General features: G+C 40.4%; 1 protein-coding gene across 9 annotated transcripts in view; it reads right to left on the bottom strand.

The window, feature by feature from the left end:
* LOC130096648 (protein shisa-6) overlaps window positions 1-23149 on the bottom strand; it is a 90107-nt gene that overhangs the window by 25134 nt on the left and 41824 nt on the right. For 4 of the 9 annotated variants that reach the window (XM_056263237.1, XM_056263242.1, XM_056263238.1 and 1 more), the window contains exon 4: window positions 1061-1099. The exons of the other annotated variants lie outside the window; for them this stretch is intronic. In XM_056263237.1, coding sequence (XP_056119212.1) covers window positions 1061-1099 — 39 coding nt within the window. The remainder of the gene's footprint in view (window positions 1-1060; window positions 1100-23149) is intronic. 9 annotated transcript variants of the gene reach the window in all.

Below are 23149 nucleotides of genomic sequence, written 5' to 3'. Positions count from 1 at the left end.
AAATGTATAACTATTCCGAAAAAGTATTGTAGTACAGTAGCTGGGAAGGAGATCCGGAGCCCTTGGACCTTTAATTGAAAACCCCTGGTCCAGATGGACCTCGCGACGGAGTCCAACGCTTGCCCTTCTCCTGGTTTTGACAAAGGCAGGGCCGGAAAGCCACTGGGGTCTGGCATTTAACCACTGACAAAAACGGTTAACATTTAATTGTGAAATGTCACAGTAGTCCTACATGTATGAGAATGCCGTTGCCACGGTTAGAGCCGTCGTGTGATGACGCTGAGCTAATGCAGTGTGTGTCCGCTTCAACAGAGAGCTCTTTATCTCTAACTGGAGGAGTTTGAGGCACGGAAACCTTCGGCTCTTGATGCAACAATAAATAAACGTTGCGTATTTGCTTTTAAAGAGCTGTGCACGCACTGACAAATACACACTGACAGAGTGACTATACGACTTCTCTCTGGGGATAAGATGGAAAAGCACTGGATCATTTAGCAATATCACAGACACTCCAGTAATTTCATGGACACTGACCCAGACACGTTCGCTCCATACTAAACAGCATGCCAGAGACCTGGAGCATTTCAAATGTATTTTATTAGGTTTTTCTTCTCATAAATGAACCTCACAAGAAAAACAACACAAAGAAAACATGTACAAAGACAGAAAAACACCCGTTGGCTCGCACATACCAGGTTCGGGATGCCGGCAGGAGATCTTCTTTTGCGAGGAGCATCATCACGTCGCCCGCAGAGATAAGCACAGATTTTTCTGATGTCTTCTTTAATTAATAAGAAGTAACATCATTCAAAACTGTCTTTATCCCTGCGCTAGCATGTGTGCTCCTCTGTGGCGAAGGCACTGGAGGAACAGGGAATCCAGAGGAACAAAGACACTACAGGGATGCAGGAGAAGCAGGAGAAGAATGCAAGAAAGCATCTAATCAACCATCGTCCACAGAGCTACATGACTTACACACACACACACACACATCCAGCACGAACACAGACAGAGGCCGAGGGAAGAAACACACTCAACCACACACAAGCAGCGTTCCTACCATGGTGACTCTGAGAGCGAACCGGCCATTGCTTCTCCCCTGGAAGACACAACCAGGCAGAGGAACAGTGAGTGAAGCGTGATCACAGCTGCCGATCAGCACACAATACAGAGATGAGATTCTGTCCGAGTTCGAGTTCGAATGCATTAGGACAGGGTGAATCATCACGAGAGAATCGCTGAAAGAAACGTGTCACCCGGATGAATGCCTTTCCAAACGCGCTGCAATTATTGCTGTGAACATGAATAACACTGAATAACTTTGGGGGAAACAAAAGTAAGAAATAACTGTGCATTCGTAACAAACATCATTCGCTTTGGACACACATTTTTACCCGAAATCAACAAATACAAAGCAGGTCGTTTATGAGTGAAATGTTTTTATTGTTCTCCGTCTCTTTGTTCGGTTTTCATTTGTGAGAGCCCTGTAATCGGCAGCATCGTCGCTGACTTCAGTGTTCACTGTGAGACGCATCAAATCTGAGGCGGAGAAATTCAATTTCTGCCTTTCTGTTATCCGCATCCGGCCATACAACAGAACTGATTATATATTAAATCCAAGACCTTGTGAGTTCTTTCACAGCTTTGAGCTTCACCGTCACTGTCGAGGGACAGGGAGAGAGAAGCTCCTCGACAGGAAGGACATGAAGAGATGCAAACCGTAATGTGCCGCTTTCATCCATATTGATCACATATCAGCTTTCCAACATCATCCTCTGCTCACTTTCACTGGCCTCTGCATTGGCCGTCATATGAGGCTCATTCTGGAATAATGCAAGAGAATCCCTTTCTTCATTGTGTTTTCTTGTCATGTAGACGAGTTAGATGCTCTGTTAGGTGTAAAAGTACAGTCTGTCACTGACAGAACCACTAAGCCATGGAAGCACAAATGGCTAACAGTTAGTTAACAATTAGAACTGGGAAGTTGCAAACCAGATTTGTTGAGCACAGAACACTAAGCCACAATCCCAAACTTATTTTGATCATAAGAATGGACACTCGGCCGTACTTCTGCATTGCACATTTGGTGTGTAACAGGTCCTGGCGACAGAGTCGCGCCCCTGAGAGTTCTCCATCGGTGGCGGACTGTAACTGATCATTAGGGGACTCGAGTCTATAAGGGTTTGGGTTACTTTCAGGAGTGGCTCATGCAACTCATTGATTTTCTTTCTTATACATTTCTTTTATCATATAGCTTTAATTTAGTTAGTTATTGTGTTTATTTTTTCTTTGTTATTTTGTTTTCCCTAGACTTATGTTTGTTATTTGTTGTTATTGTTATATTTGTTAAAGAGAATAAAATAATTTGTATTCATTGAACGTTGGTTTTTGATCCCTCTTTTATCTTAAAACGAGCCGGCCGTAACATAAAATCGGGGGCTCGTCCGGGATATCCAACCAGCCAATCTGGGAACTCACGCCTTAAACCGCAGGTCATCTGAGGTCAACATGATGATGTCATCATCAATGGCCAGAAAAGTCTCGATCTCATCGAACGGGACGCAGCGATTGCTGAGCTTGTTTTCTTTGGTGCGGACCACTTTAAGAGGTACTGCGACTTTGGGCCACAGTGACCCTTCATGAATATGTATTCATTGTATGTTGGTTTTTGATCCCTCTTTTATGTTGCGGCTTAAAACGAGCTGGCCGTAACACTGATGCTCCTGCAGCTCTGCGTATGTGTTTCCAAACATAGTCAGGTTTGGGGATTTTAACAGTCTTTATAGTTGTATTAAAGAGACCCATAAGGCCCACTTCTGCTGACCTCGAACAGACTGTGATCTGTCTGACACGTTTGAGATTGAGACGCTGTCAGAGGAGAGAGACAAGCGACACACACACACACACACACACACACACACACTCACTCCAGCACAGCAGTCCATGTTCACAGAGATGCTCATCTAGATTGTGAGCATGAGTAAACAGGTCTACAAGAGCTCTGCTGTTCATTCCAATGAGCTCAAACTGGATGGAGACGCAGCTATACTGGATTCTTTTGGCCAAACGTTTACATGGCTTTACTATCTTCCCTCAAATAAAGGGTTTGACGTTGACTGGTGCTCTGTTATATGTTAAAGGTCCCATGACATGGGGTTATTTTATTATTTTATAATGTTTCCTGGGTTGCCCTTATAATGTTAGTATGTTTTTTAGATCAAAAATAGTCATAATTTAGAAATAAAGGCATTTTTCCTAGCCTGATTTTAGCGTCTGATTTGAACGCTCTGTTTGAAGGGGCGTGTCTGCTGTGGGATTCAGTGTATCCGCCCACTGCTGTGATTGGCTGTGGGATTCAGTGGAACCGCCCACTGCTGTGATTGGCTGTGGGATTCAGTGGAACCCCCCACTGCTGTGATTGGCTGTGGGATTCAGTGGAACCGCCCACTGCTGTGATTGGCTGTGGGATTCAGTGGAACCGCCCACTGCTGTGATTGGCTGTGGGATTCAGTGGAACCGCCCACTGCTGTGATTGGCTGACATGCTTGCATATGAAATAGCAACATATTACATGTGAAACTCTCTCGAGTTTACACCGATTGAAATTTCTCGCCACTGGGGGACCATATACAGGCTAGGGGAACTCATATTAATGTTAAAAAACCTCAGAAAGTGAAAATTTCATCTCATGGGACCTTTCATGACAGTAATTAGGCGGCATTTACAAGGCAGAGATCTGAAACAATTCAAATATATATTCAGATATTATTGCTTCCCATGACTTGTCCAGGCTTGGATATTACAGTTGTAAATTTTTTTTCTTTTTTCAGTTTTTCACTGATCAAAGGAACATTACAGACACAGATTCGGGTCATTTCTGATTCTTTGAGCTTTATATGCACAGAAGAGAAGATTCTGAACCCAGTTTTGAGTTCAAGGCTTTTCCCTTGGACAGTCACGCAAGAAAACATGTGGATGTAAAAAGCCTGTTTACCCTGAAGGAGAGAATTGTTAAAGAATAACATGACTGGAGTGACTTTACCACTAGGGCTGTGTATCACCAACAGTGTCACGATACGATACGCATCACGATACTAAAGCCACGATACGATACGTATCACGATATGGATCAATTTGGAATTTAAATTTCTTTTGAGCAGAGTTTAGTAGCAGTAATATCTTTATTGAATAAACAGTGTTATAACAGTTGTGATAACTGAAAAACTATTTCGTTTTTGTCATTAAAAAACAATGAGAGTTCAATTAAATAAGTGTTAGAATGTGCACCAAACAAAGTAATTTCTTTACATTACGTTGAAATCATTTTAAACAAATAAATACAATAGAATAAATATAGCCTACCAATAAAGAGACACGTTTTTGAATAGGTCTAGCAGTAGTATTCAGAAATACTACAGACACTTAAAGTAATTAAATGTAAAATAACATTGGGTAGTATTTTAGTCCTGACTAAATTAAATACATTGGCTATAAATCCAGATTCCTTATAATTAAAGCTATCTTTTGTTGTTTTGACGACAAAATTAATGACAGACACACATGGCTGCTGTCGCTTTAAGAGCTAGTGCACGGATCCTGTGTTCATTATACTGTCACATGCATTAACCGACTGTATTAGATACTCACCAAGATTGACATTTTTGACATCATTTTGCTTGTTTTTGTCCGTAAAAGCGATATAATCCGTGAAAAAGAACTTTTGTTACTCACAGGCTGTTTGTGAGGCGGCTTTACTCTATGTATGCATGCAGAGAAAACCATCTCTCAGAGAGCGTGCGAGCACTGAATAGTTTAAAATCGCTTGAATGTTTTGCGTGGTAAGACTTAAAAAGACGAGCGATTGGTAAACTTAAGTGACAATGCAATACTCGCCCGAATATGCAAGTGAATATTCCGTCATGTGACATGTCCCAACTCCCGAAAGCGAGAGTGTATCGCCGCCTTCAGCGCGTTTGACGCTTGCCTTGAGCAACCCATTTTGAGAGACAGAGACAGAAGACGCGGCACAGCTGAACACTCACGCTGTTTGTGAAATTGTGTCTCGAATATTTTAATTGTTGCTGTATCGATACGCGCATCGTCAGGAGTTCATGACGATGTATCGTCGTATCGATATTCTGAGCACAGCCCTATTTACCACCATTAAAAAAGTAAAGCCTGCACAATCACCAGCTCTTTGAGAATGCAAACACAAGTGAACGAACACATGCATCAGTGACCAAAGCCAGTTAAAGAAGCACGGCTTGTTATTTATGAGCTTTCTTTGTCTCTGCATCGCCGTCTTAAGCATCTGAAACCAACACTTGCAGTGATAGGCACTCGCTGGAGTAATAACTCACATTAATTAAAGATCCCGGCAGCGCAGACACACACTGCCATTAACATATTAACTAATCAAATCGATCGGTATATCCGGGAGAAGCTGTCCGTGTGATTTACAGGTTTCAGTGGTTTATTCGTCATCAGGTAAGCCAGCATTTGCCTGGACACGAGGATGAAGAGAACTAGAGCCGGGTTCTAGACCGCGGATCGAGTCTCCGGCCTTCAGGAATTAAACAGGAGCTTGTGTTGTGATGATCCAGTCGGGAATGCTCAGTGAATCCGGCCTGATCCTTCTGCATAATAAACACCAGCCCTTTAATTGGGCTCGTTTGCTGATGTATTCTGAGTCTAGCGCAGATCTGATAGATGAACTATGTAGATTTTGTTTGCCGAAATGTTTTCCCTTTTTAATGAATATGTGCATGTCAAGAGAGTGTGACGATCTGAAGCTCATCTGAAAGAAACGCTTCACCAGCAAACTCGCCTCACTCATCTGTATTTTGAATGAAAATATATGGAGATTGAAGCTACTTTCCATGAATAGGGTCTGAAATTCTCTCAAAATTAAGGACTTTTGTCTCAAGCTTTGCCCGTTTTGTTCCAAAAATCCAAATGTTCCCGCAAATCATCAGCGTATTACATAGAACATGGAAAATACTATAAATCACAATAAAAAATAAAACCATTATTACAATACTAAATACATAATAAAAAAAGACATAATATTCAAACTGACTGTAAGTTACTTATTCCCGAACCTACATGCAGCCGCACAGTTACTACAGTTAGCAGAATCACTAAAGTTTACCATCGGAATAAAGTGTAACCAACAGAAATCCAAGAATAAATGCAATAATAATAATAACTGTAGATGAGTACATCATTAGTAACTCTGGGCCCTATCTTGTAGCCAGTGCATGTACACGACGCATGCATCATTCCTATTCTGCACGCGACACACAGCGGACTCTTCCCTCCACAGACGCACGACGGACACTCAGGGAATGAACTCGCGCTCCCGGGGAAAGAGGAGGCGTGTTCCGGCGCAAACGTTCCCAGCGCTGTTGTGCAGTTCCAGAAAACCCTTCCGCCACAGACCAGGAAAAGCCCAGTCTAAAGTCAGCGGCGCGTTATTCTGATGCTATGTTAAGGGCGGATGCTAGGCCATAATGTACGTGTGCACGACAGCATACACTTCCCTTCTCTCATCTACACAGACGCACCATTTACATAATACATAATTACAAGGAAAAATATTACCACACGAGGGAAATCATTGTGGTGTCCATGAAGATGTGAAAAAATAGGCATAAATCTAGCTTACACATTTACACAACTTATTATCCGCCTGTTTAACCGAAGCTGATTCGGGTGTGTTTCTCCCGTCCCGATACAACGCCACTTCTCTGTGTTTTACGGCCCTGACGAGAACGCGTTTGATACTTACGGAGCCCCCCTAGTCCCACTTTGTCAAAAAAAATAAGATGAGATAGTATCGTGGCCTCAAGATAGTATCTCTATCTTGAGGCCACGAGATAGTTATAATAATTTTTTTTGACAAAGTGGGACTAGGGGGGCTCCGTAGATACTTGCGTTTCAGACCGTTAAAATAGGGCCCTATGAGTTTTGTTATAAAAACAAAAACAAAAAAAGTACTGTTATAATCGATGATTCGTCATATACTGTGCCATAATATTGACATGGTACTTCAATGAAAGTCAACAAATACTATGGTATTACCGTGAACCATGTGTAATGAATATTTTATAATATCATGCACTTTTGTTGTAGGTGACAGAGATAACAGTGACACTATTGTCTTTACAGCAGAATTGAACTCTGTTTGCATCATTGATCATTATTTTCCTGTGAACATTAAACAATATAATCTATATAAATAAAGCTGATCCGACTTGACTTGTGTGATGAATGGAAAAGTCCTATGGCAGAAACAGAGAGACAGAAGTAGAGAAGACAGGAAGAGAGAAATAAACTCAGCGTAACGTGAGATCAGCGCTTTCCACGATCAAATGTACAGAAGTGTTTTTAATTCCAGGAATCAGAGGCTCTGTAGACGCTCGTTATAATGAATGATGAAATGATTCTTCTGATCATGAAAGTCATTCCTGTGCTTTATACCTGCTGTACGTCTCATAAAGAAGCGACAAACTGCTTCTCGAGGCAAGCCTTGATCAGAACGCCTCATGACAGATGAACATCACACCTGACCTCTCCACACACGATCAGGTATGGACAAGCACGTCCTTGAGATATGAGTGTGAGTATAGTATAGACTATGAGTGTGAGTATAGTATAGAATATGTGTGTGAATATAGTATAGAATATGAGTGTGAATATAGTATAGAATATGAGTGTGAGTATAGTATAGAATATGAGTGAGAATATAGTAGTGAATATAGTATGGAATATGAGTGTGAATATAGTAGTGAATATAGTATAGAATATGAGTGTGAATATAGTAGTGAATATAGTATGGAATATGAGTGAGAATATGGTAGTGAATATAGTATAGAATATGAGTGTGAATATATAGTAGTGAATATAGTATAGAATATGAGTGTGAATATAGTAGTGAATATAGTATGGAATATGAGTGAGAATATGGTAGTGAATATAGTATAGAATATGAGTGTGAATATAGTAGTGAATATAGTATAGAATATGAGTGTGAATATAGTAGTGAATATAGTATGGAATATGAGTGTGAATATGGTAGTGAATATAGTATAGAATATGAGTGTGAATATAGTAGTGAATATAGTATAGAATATGAGTGTGAATATAGTAGTGAATATAGTATAGAATATGAGTGTGAATATAGTAGTGAATATAGTATAGAATATGAGTGTGAATATAGTAGTGAATATAGTATGGAATATGAGTGAGAATATGGTAGTGAATATAGTATAGAATATGAGTGTGAATATAGTAGTGAATATAGTATAGAATATGAGTGTGAATATAGTAGTGAATATAGTATGGAATATGAGTGAGAATATGGTAGTGAATATAGTATAGAATATGAGTGTGAATATAGTAGTGAATATAGTATAGAATATGAGTGTGAGTATAGTATAGAATATGAGTGTGAATATAGTATAGAATATGAGTGTGAGTATAGTATAGAATATGAGTGTGAATATGGTAGTGAATATAGTATAGAATATGAGTGTGAATATAGTAGTGAATATAGTATAGAATATGTGTGTGAATATAGTATAGAATATGAGTGTGAATATAGTATAGAATATGAGTGTGAGTATAGTATAGAATATGAGTGAGAATATGGTAGTGAATATAGTATAGAATATGAGTGTGAATATAGTAGTGAATATGGTATGGAATATGAGTGTGAATATAGTAGTGAATATGGTATAGAATATGAGTGTGAATATAGTAGTGAATATAGTATAGAATATGAGTGTGAATATAGTAGTGAATATAGTATGGAATATGAGTGAGAATATGGTAGTGAATATAGTATAGAATATGAGTGTGAATATAGTAGTGAATATAGTATAGAATATGAGTGTGAATATAGTAGTGAATATAGTATGGAATATGAGTGAGAATATGGTAGTGAATATAGTTGGAATATGAGTGTGAATATAGTAGTGAATATAGTATAGAATATGAGTGTGAATATAGTAGTGAATATAGTATGGAATATGAGTGAGAATATGGTAGTGAATATAGTATAGAATATGAGTGTGAATATAGTAGTGAATATAGTATAGAATATGAGTGTGAATATAGTAGTGAATATAGTATAGAATATGAGTGTGAATATAGTAGTGAATATAGTATAGAATATGAGTGTGAATATAGTAGTGAATATAGTATGGAATATGAGTGAGAATATGGTAGTGAATATAGTATAGAATATGAGTGTGAATATAGTAGTGAATATAGTATAGAATATGAGTGTGAATATAGTAGTGAATATAGTATGGAATATGAGTGAGAATATGGTAGTGAATATAGTATAGAATATGAGTGTGAATATAGTAGTGAATATAGTATAGAATATGAGTGTGAATATAGTAGTGCATATAGTATAGAATATGAGTGTGAATATAGTAGTGAATATAGTATAGAATATGAGTTTGAATATAGTAGTGAATATAGTATAGAATATGAGTGTGAGTATAGTATAGAATATGAGTGAGAATATAGTAGTGAATATAGTATAGAATATGAGTGTGAATATAGTAGTGAATATAGTATAGAATATGAGTGTGAATATAGTAGTGAATATAGTATGGAATATGAGTGAGAATATGGTAGTGAATATAGTATAGAATATGAGTGTGAATATAGTAGTGAATATAGTATAGAATATGAGTGTGAATATAGTAGTGAATATAGTATAGAATATGAGTGTGAATATAGTAGTGAATATAGTATAGAATATGAGTGTGAATACAGTAGTGAATATAGTATGGAATATGAGTGAGAATATGGTAGTGAATATAGTATAGAATATGACTGTGAATATAGTAGTGAATATAGTATAGAATATGAGTGTGAGTATAGTATAGAATATGAGTGTGAATATAGTATAGAATATGAGTGTGAGTATAGTATAGAATATGAGTGTGAATATGGTAGTGAATATAGTATAGAATATGAGTGTGAATATAGTAGTGAATATAGTATAGAATATGTGTGTGAATATAGTATAGAATATGAGTGTGAATATAGTATAGAATATAAGTGTGAGTATAGTATAGAATATGAGTGAGAATATAGTAGTGAATATAGTATGGAATATGAGTGTGAATATAGTAGTGAATATAGTATAGAATATGAGTGTGAATATAGTAGTGAATATAGTATGGAAAATGAGTGAGAATATGGTAGTGAATATAGTATAGAATATGAGTGTGAATATAGTAGTGAATATAGTATAGAATATGAGTGTGAATATAGTAGTGAATATAGTATGGAATATGAGTGAGAATATGGTAGTGAATATAGTATAGAATATGAGTGTGAATATAGTAGTGAATATAGTATAGAATATGAGTGTGAATATAGTAGTGAATATAGTACGGAATATGAGTGAGAATATGGTAGTGAATATAGTATAGAATATGAGTGTGAATATAGTAGTGAATATAGTATAGAATTTGAGTGTGAATATAGTAGTGAATATAGTATAGAATATGAGTGTGAATATAGTAGTGAATATAGTATAGAATATGAGTGTGAATATAGTAGTGAATATAGTATGGAATATGAGTGAGAATATGGTAGTGAATATAGTATAGAATATGAGTGTGAATATAGTAGTGAATATAGTATAGAATATGAGTGTGAATATAGTAGTGAATATAGTATAGAATATGAGTGTGAATATAGTAGTGAATATAGTATGGAATATGAGTGAGAATATGGTAGTGAATATAGTATAGAATATGAGTGTGAATATAGTAGTGAATATAGTATAGAATATGAGTGTGAATATAGTAGTGAATATAGTATAGAATATGAGTGTGAATATAGTAGTGAATATAGTATAGAATATGAGTGTGAGTATAGTATAGAATATGAGTGAGAATATAGTAGTGAATATAGTATAGAATATGAGTGTGAATATAGTAGTGAATATAGTATAGAATATGAGTGTGAATATAGTAGTGAATATAGTATAGAATATGAGTGTGAATATAGTAGTGAATATAGTATAGAATATGAGTGTGAGTATAGTATAGAATATGAGTGAGAATATAGTAGTGAATATAGTATAGAATATGAGTCTGAATATAGTAGTGAATATAGTATAGAATATGAGTGTGAATATAGTAGTGAATATAGTATGGAATATGAGTGAGAATATGGTAGTGAATATAGTATAGAATATGAGTGTGAATATAGTAGTGAATATAGTATAGGATATGAGTGTGAATATAGTAGTGAATATAGTATAGAATATGAGTGTGAATATAGTAGTGAATATAGTATGGAATATGAGTGAGAATATGGTAGTGAATATAGTATAGAATATGAGTGTGAATATAGTAGTGAATATAGTATAGAATATGAGTGTGAATATAGTAGTGAATATAGTATAGAATATGAGTGTGAATATAGTAGTGAATATAGTATAGAATATGAGTGTGAATATAGTAGTGAATATAGTATGGAATATGAGTGAGAATATGTTAGTGAATATAGTATATAATATGAGTGTGAATATAGTAGTGAATATAGTATAGAATATGAGTGTGAATTCAGTAGTGAATATAGTATAGAATATGAGTGTGAATATAGTAGTGAATATAGTATAGAATATGAGTGTGAGTATAGTATAGAATATGAATGTGAATATAGTAGTGAATATAGTATGGAATATGAGTGTGAATATAGTAGTGAATATAGTATGGAATATGAGTGAGAATATGGTAGTGAATATAGTATAGAATATGAGTGTGAATATAGTAGTGAATATAGTATAGAATATGAGTGTGAATATAGTAGTGAATATAGTATAGAATATGAGTGTGAATATAGTAGTGAATATAGTATAGAATATGAGTGTGAATATAGTATGGAATATGAGTGAGAATATGGTAGTGAATATAGTATAGAATATGAGTGTGAATATAGTAGTGAATATAGTATGGAATATGAGTGAGAATATGGTAGTGAATATAGTATAGAATATGAGTGTGAATATAGTAGTGAATATAGTATAGAATATGAGTGTGAATATAGTAGTGAATATAGTATAGAATATGAGTGTGAATATGGTAGTGAATATAGTATAGAATATGAGTGTGTCTTTGCTTTAGGAAAATGGCCTGACTTTCCGAAACTCAGATTTCAAAGATCTTTCTTTCTTTATGTAATATTGAGTGTGTGCCACATTAAAAACTTCAATCCAAAACTCACAAATATTATTATCATCTGTCTCAGAGATTCAGGGACGAGATGTCACGCATAGAGAGGAACGAGTTCATGAATAAGAATTTGTTTCTATAATAGAAAGGAAAATCAAATTGAAATCTTGACATATTCACCAGGAGATGCAATTTTCTCATCTCAGATTTACTTTATATGAACAAAAGACACGAGCAGAAAGTGTTTTCACTTGTGCCAGCCACTTCTACACATCAACACTTCTACACATCAACACTTCTACACTTCAACACTTCTACACATCAACACTTCTACACTTCAACACTTCTAAACATTTACACTTCTACACATCAACACTTCTACACATCAACACTGCTACACATCAACACTTCTACACATCAACACTTCTACACATCAACACTTCTAAACATTTACACTTCTACACATCAACACTTCTACACATCAACACTTCTACACATCAACACTTCTACACATCAACACTTCTACATATCAACACTTCTACACATCAACACTTTTACACTTCAACACTTCTACACATCAACACTTCTAAACATTTACACTTCTACACTTCTACACATCAACACTGCTACACATCAACACTTCTACACTTCAACACTTCTACACTTCTACACTTCAACACTTCTACACTTCAACACTTCTACACATCAACACTTCTAAACATTTACACTTCTACACTTCTACACATCAACACTGCTACACATCAACACTTCTACACTTCAACACTTCTACACTTCAACACTTCTACACCTCTACACTTCTACACATCAACACTCCTACATATCAACACTTCTACACATCAACACTTCTAAACATTTACACTTCTACACTTCTACACATCAACACTGGTACACATCAACACTTCTACACTTCAACACTTCTACACATCAACACTTCTACACTTCAACACTTCTACACATCAACACTTCTACACTTCAACACTTCTACACTTCAACACTTCTACACATCAACACTTCTACACATCAACACTTCTACACTTCAACACTTCTACACATCAACACTTCTACACTTCAACACTTCTACACATCAACACTTCTAAACATTTACACTTCTACACTTCTACACATCAACACTTCTACACATCAACACTTCTACACATCAACACTTCTACACATCAACACTTCTACACATTTACACTTCTACACTTCTACACATCAACACTGCTACACATCAACACTTCTACACATCAACACTTCTACACTTTAACACTTCTACACTTCAACACTTCTACACCTCTACACTTCTACACATCAACACTTCTACATATCAACACTTCTACACATCAACACTTCTAAACATTTACACTTCTACACTTCTACACATCAACACTGGTACACATCAACACTTCTACACTTCAACACTTCTACACATCAACACTTCTACACTTCAACACTTCTACACATCAACACTTCTACACTTCAACACTTCTACACTTCAACACTTCTACACATCAACACTTCTACACATCAACACTTCTACACTTCAACACTTCTACACATCAACACTTCTACACTTCAACACTTCTACACATCAACACTTCTAAACATTTACACTTCTACACTTCTACACATCAACACTTCTACACATCAACACATCAACACTTCTACACATCAACACTTCTACACATTTACACTTCTACACTTCTACACTTCAACACTTCTACACATCAACACTTCTACATATCAACACTTCTACACATCAACACTTCTACACTTCAACACTTCTACACATCAACACTTCTAAACATTTACACTTCTACACTTCAACACTTCTACACTTCTACACTTCTACACATCAACACTTCTACACTTCAACACTTCTACACATCAACACTTCTAAACATTTACACTTCTACACTTCTACACATCAACACTGGTACACATCAACACTTCTACACTTCAACACTTCTACACATCAACACTTCTACACTTCAACACTTCTACACATCAACACTTCTACACTTCAACACTTCTACACTTCAACACTTCTACACATCAACACTTCTACACATCAACACTTCTACACTTCAACACATCTACACATCAACACTTCTACACTTCAACACTTCTACACATCAACACTTCTAAACATTTACACTTCTACACTTCTACACATCAACACTTCTACACATCAACACTTCTACACATCAACACTTCTACACATCAACACTTCTACACATTTACACTTCTACACTTCTACACTTCAACACTTCTACACATCAACACTTCTACATATCAACACTTCTACACATCAACACTTCTACACTTCTACACATCAACACTTCTAAACATTTACACTTCTACACTTCTACACATCAACACTTCTACACTTCTACATATCTACACATCAACACTTCTACACATCAACACTTCTACACTTCAACACTTCTACACATCAACACTTCTACATATCAACACTTCTACACATCAACACTTCTACACTTCTACACATCTACACATCAACACTTCTACACTTCTACACATCTACACATCAACACTTCTACACATCAACACTTCTACACTTCTACACATCTACACTTCTACACTTCTACACTTCTACACATCAACACTTCTACACATCTACACTTCTACACTTCAACACTTCTACAATTCTACACATCTACACTTCAACACTTCTACACATCTACACTTCTACACTTCTACACTTCTACACTTCTACAATTCTACACATCTACACATCTACACTTCAACACTTCTACACTTCTACACATCAACACTTTTACACATCTACACATCAACACTTCTACACTTCTACACTTCTACACATCTACACTTCTACACTTCAACACTTCTACACATCTACACTTCTACACATCAACACTTCTACACATTTACACTTCTACACTTCTACACTTCTACACTTCAACACTTCTACACATCAACACTTCTACATATCAACACTTCTACACATCAACACTTCTACACTTCTACACATCAACACTTCTAAACATTTACACTTCTACACTTCTACACATCAACACTTCTACACTTCTACATATCTACACATCAACACTTCTACACATCAACACTTCTACACTTCAACACTTCTACACATCAACACTTCTACATATCAACACTTCTACACATCAACACTTCTACACTTCTACACATCTACACATCAACACTTCTACACTTCTACACATCTACACATCAACACTTCTACACATCAACACTTCTACACTTCTACACATCAACACTTCTACACTTCTACACATCAACACTTCTACACTTCTACACATCAACACTTCTACACTTTTACACATCTACACTTCTACACATCAACATTTCTACACATCTACACATCAACACTTCTACACTTCTACACTTCTACACATCTACACTTCTACACTTCAACACTTCTACACATCTACACTTCTACACATCAACACTTCTACACATTTACACTTCTACACTTCTACACTTCTACACTTCAACACTTCTACACATCAACACTTCTACATATCAACACTTCTACACATCAACACTTCTACACTTCTACACATCAACACTTCTAAACATTTACACTTCTACACTTCTACACATCAACACTTCTACACTTCTACATATCTACACATCAACACTTCTACACATCAACACTTCTACACTTCAACACTTCTACACATCAACACTTCTACATATCAACACTTCTACACATCAACACTTCTACACTTCTACACATCTACACATCAACACTTCTACACTTCTACACATCTACACATCAACACTTCTACACATCAACACTTCTACACTTCTACACATCAACACTTCTACACTTCTACACATCAACACTTCTACACTTCTACACATCAACACTTCTACACTTTTACACATCTACACTTCTACACATCAACATTTCTACACATCGACACTTCTACACATCAACACTTCTACACTTTTACACATCTACACTTCTACACTTCTACACTTCAACACTTCTACACATCTACACTTCTACACATCTACACTTCTACACTTCTACACATCAACACTTCTACACATCTACACTTCTACACTTCTACACTTCAACACTTCTACACATCTACACTTCTACACTTCTACACTTCTACACATCTACACTTCTACACTTCTACACTTCTACACTTCTACACATCAACACTTCTACACTTCTACACTTTTACACTTCAACACTTCTACACTTCTACACTTCTACATTTCTACACATCAACACTTCCCTTTCAAGGGAACTTCGAGCTGCGTCAAACGCTGTGGGAACGCCCCTGCGTGAGTGCGTCATGAAGCACGTATGGAATCAGCCCAATGGAGAGACGGAACGTCATAGGCGGGTGACGTCATCGACCAAGAAACTATAAAGCACCCCAAAAACACAAGCGCATCAGCTTCTGTGCCTTCAGTCGCGCTATATGTAAATCTGTCTGAATGTAAACACTGTGTCTGTCTTTAGTATTTGCAAGGCAGGAGTTATCACATTTACACCACACAAACAATTTTGTATGAGAGACTATGGCGAGCGAACGGCATTTAAGAAGTGTGTTCCTCCCTGCTCGCGCTACCTAACGGGCGGGGATACACACGTTCTTTGTGTTGTTTGTTTGGGAGTGCAGCATGCCCAGTCAGCTCTCGAGGGGGCTGGCTGCGAGCATTGCGAGCGTCTGCCTTTATGGACGCTCCGCTCCCGCCGAGCGCTCTTTGAGGAGAGTGCTCGGTGCGCGCTCCCCGCGGTTCGAGTCCCGCTTCTGCTGAGGCTGAGCGGCGACGCTTATCGTGGGGATCGCAAATGGATCTTTCAGCGGGGCTAGAGACGGGCTCTGCCTTATCTCTGCCTTTACCTGTTAGATCCAGTGTCTCAGCCCGGTTTGGAAGCACGCTCTGCGGTTTCTTCCGCCCGGTCTGAGGCACCAGTACTGCAACTATCTAACGTTAGTTATACAAACTAGGAGATAAAAATAGCAGTATTGACGTGGGAGATGTGGAGGACTCGCCACCTAACACTCCCGAAAGCGAAGAGCTCATGGAGGTTCTCACTCGAGCTGTATCAAAACTAAGCATTGAGTGGCCAGTGGCTATAGGCAGGAGTCTGTTATTAAATCTAAGTTAGATGAAAGATTTCTCCCTTCCCGTGTGCAACCTCTGAGGTGCTGAGGTGCTTGCCGTTTTTTTTCATGATCTCCATAATGAGGTGTCGAGATTATGAAAGAAGCAGGCTTCTGATATAATTTTAGCCCCCAATCATTCACATATTCAGATTTAGCGGGGGCTAGGGTTTTGAAAAGAAAAGACGGCGCTTTGCCGCGGGTAGAAGAGACGCTTGCGAGCTATCTCTCTTCCGAGGCTGCATTGTCATTTAAAGCACCGGCATTACCTTCCAAGCCATTATATAAGCCGTCCTTCGGATGAGACGTTAAACCGAGGTCCTGACTCTCTGTGGTCATTAAAAATCCCAGGATGTCTTTCGAAAGAGTAGGGGTGTAACCCCGGCATCCTGGCCACATTTGCCCAGTGGCCTCTGTCCATCATGGCCTCCTAATAATCCCCATATATATATATATATACACTGATTGGCTTCATCACTCTGTCTCCTCTCCACCAATAAGCTGGTGTGTGGTGAGCGTTCTGGCGCTCTATGGCTGCCGTCGCATCATCCAGGTGGATGCTGCACATTGGTGGTGGTTGAGGAGATTCCCCCTTCCATGTGAAGCGCTTTGAGTGCCTAGAAAAGCGCTATATAAATGTAATGAATTATTATTATTATTATTATGAAATATTTCGGCTTTGTAAAGTGTATTTGGCGGCAGGTCAGGCTGCGTCGTGTCTGCATACAATGTCTATATTGCAGGCATATACCAGGCTGATTTGCTAAAGGACGTGAGCGTGAGTGAGGAGGCAGTACTGACGTGGTTCGAGAACTGCGTCAGGCTGCCGATTTGTGGTAAAATGATTTTTTCCAACATGAAACAGAAAGAGAAAGCTTTCTTTTAGATGATCCTCTCTCCCCTGCGGGGTTATTCAGTGACTTAGTTAATACTGTCATTGATAATTTCAGGAAGAAAAGAAGCAGGCAGCAGCTTTTAAAAGGTTTCTTCCATTAAAAGTTCACGTCCACGGGGCTGCTGGGCGGGAGCAGCCCCGGCCGTCCACGAGCTCATCGCATAGGCGCAGCAAAGCAGAGTATTGCGTCTCGCGCTCCCCCTGCTGGACAGTGGGACCAGACGCGGCACTCTCAGCCAAAGCTTTTTGAAAAATAAATATAATATATATATATATATATATATATATATATATATATATATATATATATATAAAAGCAATAGAACTGTTTTGAGGACAGTTATATTGGTTATGCTGAGGGCGGTCTCCACCGAGGGAGAAAGGTGTTCACCTCTTTTTACAGTGCCCATTCTTCCTCGGTGCCCTCAGGGGCCCGTTCTGCCAACCCCGCCTTCCTGCCGGGGCGCAGACGGTCCCAGCGAGCGCTTTCCCGAGGGACGCTCGCCTCCTCTGAAGAGAAAAAAAAAAAAAGTGAGGGTGGTCGCCATCGAGGGAGAAAGGTGTTCACCTCTTTTTACGGTGCCCATTCTTCCTCGGTGCCCTCAGGGGCCCGTTCTGCCAACCCCGCCTTCATGCCGGGGCGCAGACGGTCCCGGCGAGCGCTTTCCCGAGGGACGCTCGCCTCCTCTGAAGAGAAAAAAAAAAAAAGTGAGGGTGGTCGCCATCGAGGGAGAAAGGTGTTCACCTCTTTTTACGGTGCCCATTCTTCCTCGGTGCCCTCAGGGGCCCGTTCTGCCAACCCCACCTTCATGCCGGGCGCAGACGGTCCCGGCGAGCGCTTTCCCGAGGGACGCTCGCCGCCTCTGACACTGAGGGTGGTCCCAATCGAGGGAGAAAGGTGTTCACCTCTTTTTACGGTGCCCATTCTTCCTCGGTGCCCTCAGGGGCCCGTTCTGCCAACCCCGCCTTCATGCCGGGGCGTAGACGGTCCCAGCGAGTGCTTTCCCGAGGGTCGCTCGCTCCCTCTGAGGAGGGTCTCAGAGCGGTCAAACCAGTTGTTCCCTGCCGGTGCGCCGTTACAGGGCGCTGTGTTTGCTGCTCAAATTACACCAGAGACCAGTCTCGAGAGACTGGTACCCTTAGTAGAATTTGTTTGGCAGAGTGGAAGCCTTCCAAGAATATCTCAGTGGGTCCTGCAGTCAGTAGTAAGAGGTTATGCAATCCAATTTAGGTGTCGTCCACCGAAACTCAGAGGGGTTCTGCCCATAGTGTGGGCCCCGAGCAGGCTCTGGTAATGGAACAAGAGGTGAAAACGCTCCTTCAAAAGGGGGCTATAGAACGGGTTCCTCCTCCCAGTTTGGAGCTAGGTTATTACAGCCAATATTTCATCGTTCCAAAGTAGGATGGGGCGTTGCGTCCAATTTTAGATTTGCGCCTATAAAATCGCTCGGTAGGGAAGCTCAATTCAAGATGCTCACTATCAAGCAGGTCGTGTCACAAATCAGGTCCGAGGGCTGGTTTGTCACGATAGATCTAAAGGACGCTTACTTCCACATTTCCATACTTCCACAACACAGGAAGTTCCTGAGGTTTGCCTTCGGGGGCAAGGCATTCCAGTATAGGGTTCTTCCGTTCGGTCTAGCTATCTCCCCGTACTTTACGGAGCAGAAGGCGGTTCGACATCGAGATGTCGTCCTCGCGCATATCAGGAAGTTGGGGTTGAGGCTGAATGCGAAGAAAAGTGTTTATCTCCTTCCCTGGAGACCACTTTTCTGGGCGTTGTTTGGGATTAGGTCACCCGCATCGCTTCGATTCTTCAGCCTTGAAACAGTAAAGCTAGGCCAGCTACTCACTGTAAAGCAGTTTCAGAAACTGTTGGGTTTGATGGCAGCAGTGTCCAACGTTATACCTTGGCCTGTTGTACATGAGACCGCTGCGGTGGTGGCTCAGGACCAAGGGATTCTCCCCGAGGGGAAATCCACTCCGCACGATCAAAGTCACGCAGCGCTGCCTTCGTGCTCTGGTCTTGTGGAAAGAAACTTGGTTCCTATCCAAAGATCCTGTGCTGGGGGCTCTTTGTCGTCGAGTAAAGCTAACGACGGATGCTTCCCTCACAGGGTGGGGGGCGGTCATGAGTGGTCGTCCAGCCCAAGGTCTGTGGCAGGACCATCATCTTTCATGGCATATAAATTGTCTAGAGATGTTGGCGGTGTTTCAGGCTCTGAAACATTTCCTAGCAGACCTGGGAGGTCATCATGTGCTAGTTCAGTCAGACAACACGTCGGTGGTCTCTTATATAAATCGTCAGGGGGGCCTGCGGTCTCGCCGGCTTTACAAGTTGGCCCATCAGGTCCTCCTGTGGTCCCTAGGGAAGTTACTACTGTCGAGGCAGGGGCCGAGGCCGGGGGAATGGAGACTCCACCCCCGAGGTGGTGGAGCTCCTTTGGTTGAGTTTTGGTCGCGCCGAGGCGGACCTATTCGCTTCCAAGGAGATATCGCACTGTCGTCTATGGTTCTCCATCAGTCATCCAGCCCCTCTGGGGTTGGACGCTATGGTGCAGCCGTGGCCGAGGTCACGTCTGTACGCTTTTCCCCCGATTGCTCTGCTACCAGGAGTTCTGGAGAGGGTTCGCCGGGACGGGGTCAGCCTACTATTAGTAGCCCCGTTCTGGCCGGCCCGAGTATGGTTTGCGGACCTGGTTTCTCTCCTGAACGGCTCTCCTTTGGAGCTCCCGGTCAGGAGGGATCTACTCTCTCAGGCGGGCGGCATGATATTTCACCCCCGCCCAGAGTTATGGAAACTGTGGGCTTGGCCTCTGAGGGGGCCCAGCTCTTAGATTCCGGTCTCTCAACCGAGGTTGTTGAGACCATCCTTCACTCCAGAGCTCCATCCACGAGGAAGCTATATGCCTTTGAAGTGAAAACTTTTCACTTTTTGGTATGGAGAACACCTGTAGGACCCAGTTAACTGCCCAGTGGGTGCAGTGCTGGAATTCCTGCAGGAGCGTTTCTCCACAGGGTTATCCCCCTCCACACTAAAGGTGTATGTGGCGGCACTGGTTGCTTACCACGTCCCTTTCAGTGGAGTTTTTCTTGGGAGACACCCGCTTATAACTCGTTTCCTTCGTGGCACTTTGAGGCTGAGGCCAGCAGTTCGTGCCTGGAATTTTCGCCTGGTATGGTTAAGGCTTTTCTATACCCTAGGCCAGGTTATGTTCCTAAGGTCCCTACTAATGTTGTTAGACCTACAGTTCTGCAGGCTTTCTGTCCTCCTCCATTTCTGTCGTCAGACCAGGAGAAACTTAATTTGCTCTGCCCAGTGAGGGCGTTAGACGCTTATGTCCACAGAGCTGCCCTGTGGAGGAATCAGAACATTTATTTGTATGTTTCGGGCCACCCAGGAAAAGGTGTCCTGCGTCTAAATAGAGAATGAGCAAGTGGGTTGTCGAGGCTATCTCAGGTGCTTATGAGTCGGCTGGTCAGCCTTCACCTTTGGCTGTACGAGCCCGCTCTACCAGGAGTATGGCTGCATCCAAAGCTTTATTGTCAGGAGTGTCCCTGAGTGAGGTTTGTGATGCGACTGGATGGTCTTCACCGTGCAGGTGCTCTCGTCCGCTGTGCGCTAGATCTCACATGACGGTCACTTGCTCCTATGGCGACGTGGGTATTCGCGTTCCCACAGCGTTTGACGCAGCTCGAAGTTCCCTTGAAAGGGAATGTCTCGGTTACGTATGTAACCCTAGTTCCCTGATAGGGAACGAGACGCTGCGTCGTTCTGCCATACTCCCGGCATTCCCGTTAAGCGCTCCTTCAGGCCTATCAGAAGCTGATGCGCTTGTGTTTTTGGGGTGCTTTATAGTTTCCTGGTCGATGACGTCACCCGCCTATGACGTTCCGTCTCTCCATTGGGCTGATTCCATACGTGCTTCATGACGCACAACGCAGGGGCGTTCCCACAGCGTTTGACGCAGCGTCTCGTTCCCTATCAGGGAACTAGGGTTACATACGTAACCGAGACGTTCTACACTTCTACACTTCAACACTTCTACACTTCTACACTTCTACACTTCTACACATCAACACTTCTACACTTCTACACTTCAACACTTCTACACTTCTACACATCAACACTTCTTCACTTCTACACATCTACACTTTTACACTTCTACACTTCTATCCTTCCTTCAGTTTCTCTGATCGTCTGTTTTCTGCTGCTGTGTGTGACGTTTGAGCTCACACACCGTATTAAGCAGGCCAAAACACAGACATTCCTGAATCGGCCTGAACTGAGATTCTGATTGAAATGAAGAGGAAGTGAATAAATTCTACACAATGTGGGAAATTAAGTTTTCAGTGCCGCTGCTGCTTCATTTACACACCGATTATGAGTGCGATGAGAAACAACTGCTGAGAAACACACACACACACACACACTTTTACACACACCCTTACGTTCCTGTAAACACACACACACACACACACACACACATGCTCACACACATACACATACACATACACATGCACATGCACACACACGCGCGCACACACACACACACACTCTTACGTAAGAGTCTGAGAGTCACTGATGAGACAGGAAGCAGCAGAGGAAGTTAAAGCAATAATTTAGATAATGAAAACAATAAAAACAGCCAAACCATGACAATAGAGCTCAGGCAACGAAGGCTTAGACAGCCATGAATAGAGCAGCTACTCTGAGAGGGGAAATTAAAAAATAAATTGCACAACATTTGGACTCTTTCATTGTAATTATGACTCATAAAGTTAAATATATAGACATGCTTTCACTCTTTAAATGGTCTAGTTTATTGTTCATGAAGAATGTGAGTCAGAAGGAGGACAGAAGGAGGTGTTTA

Source organism: Rhinichthys klamathensis, unplaced genomic scaffold (assembly GCF_029890125.1).
Source record: "Rhinichthys klamathensis goyatoka isolate OS25496 unplaced genomic scaffold, OSU_Roscu_1.1 h1tg000204l_1, whole genome shotgun sequence".
Lineage (NCBI taxonomy): Eukaryota > Metazoa > Chordata > Actinopteri > Cypriniformes > Leuciscidae > Rhinichthys > Rhinichthys klamathensis.
This window is presented reverse-complemented; position numbering and strand designations above follow the sequence as displayed.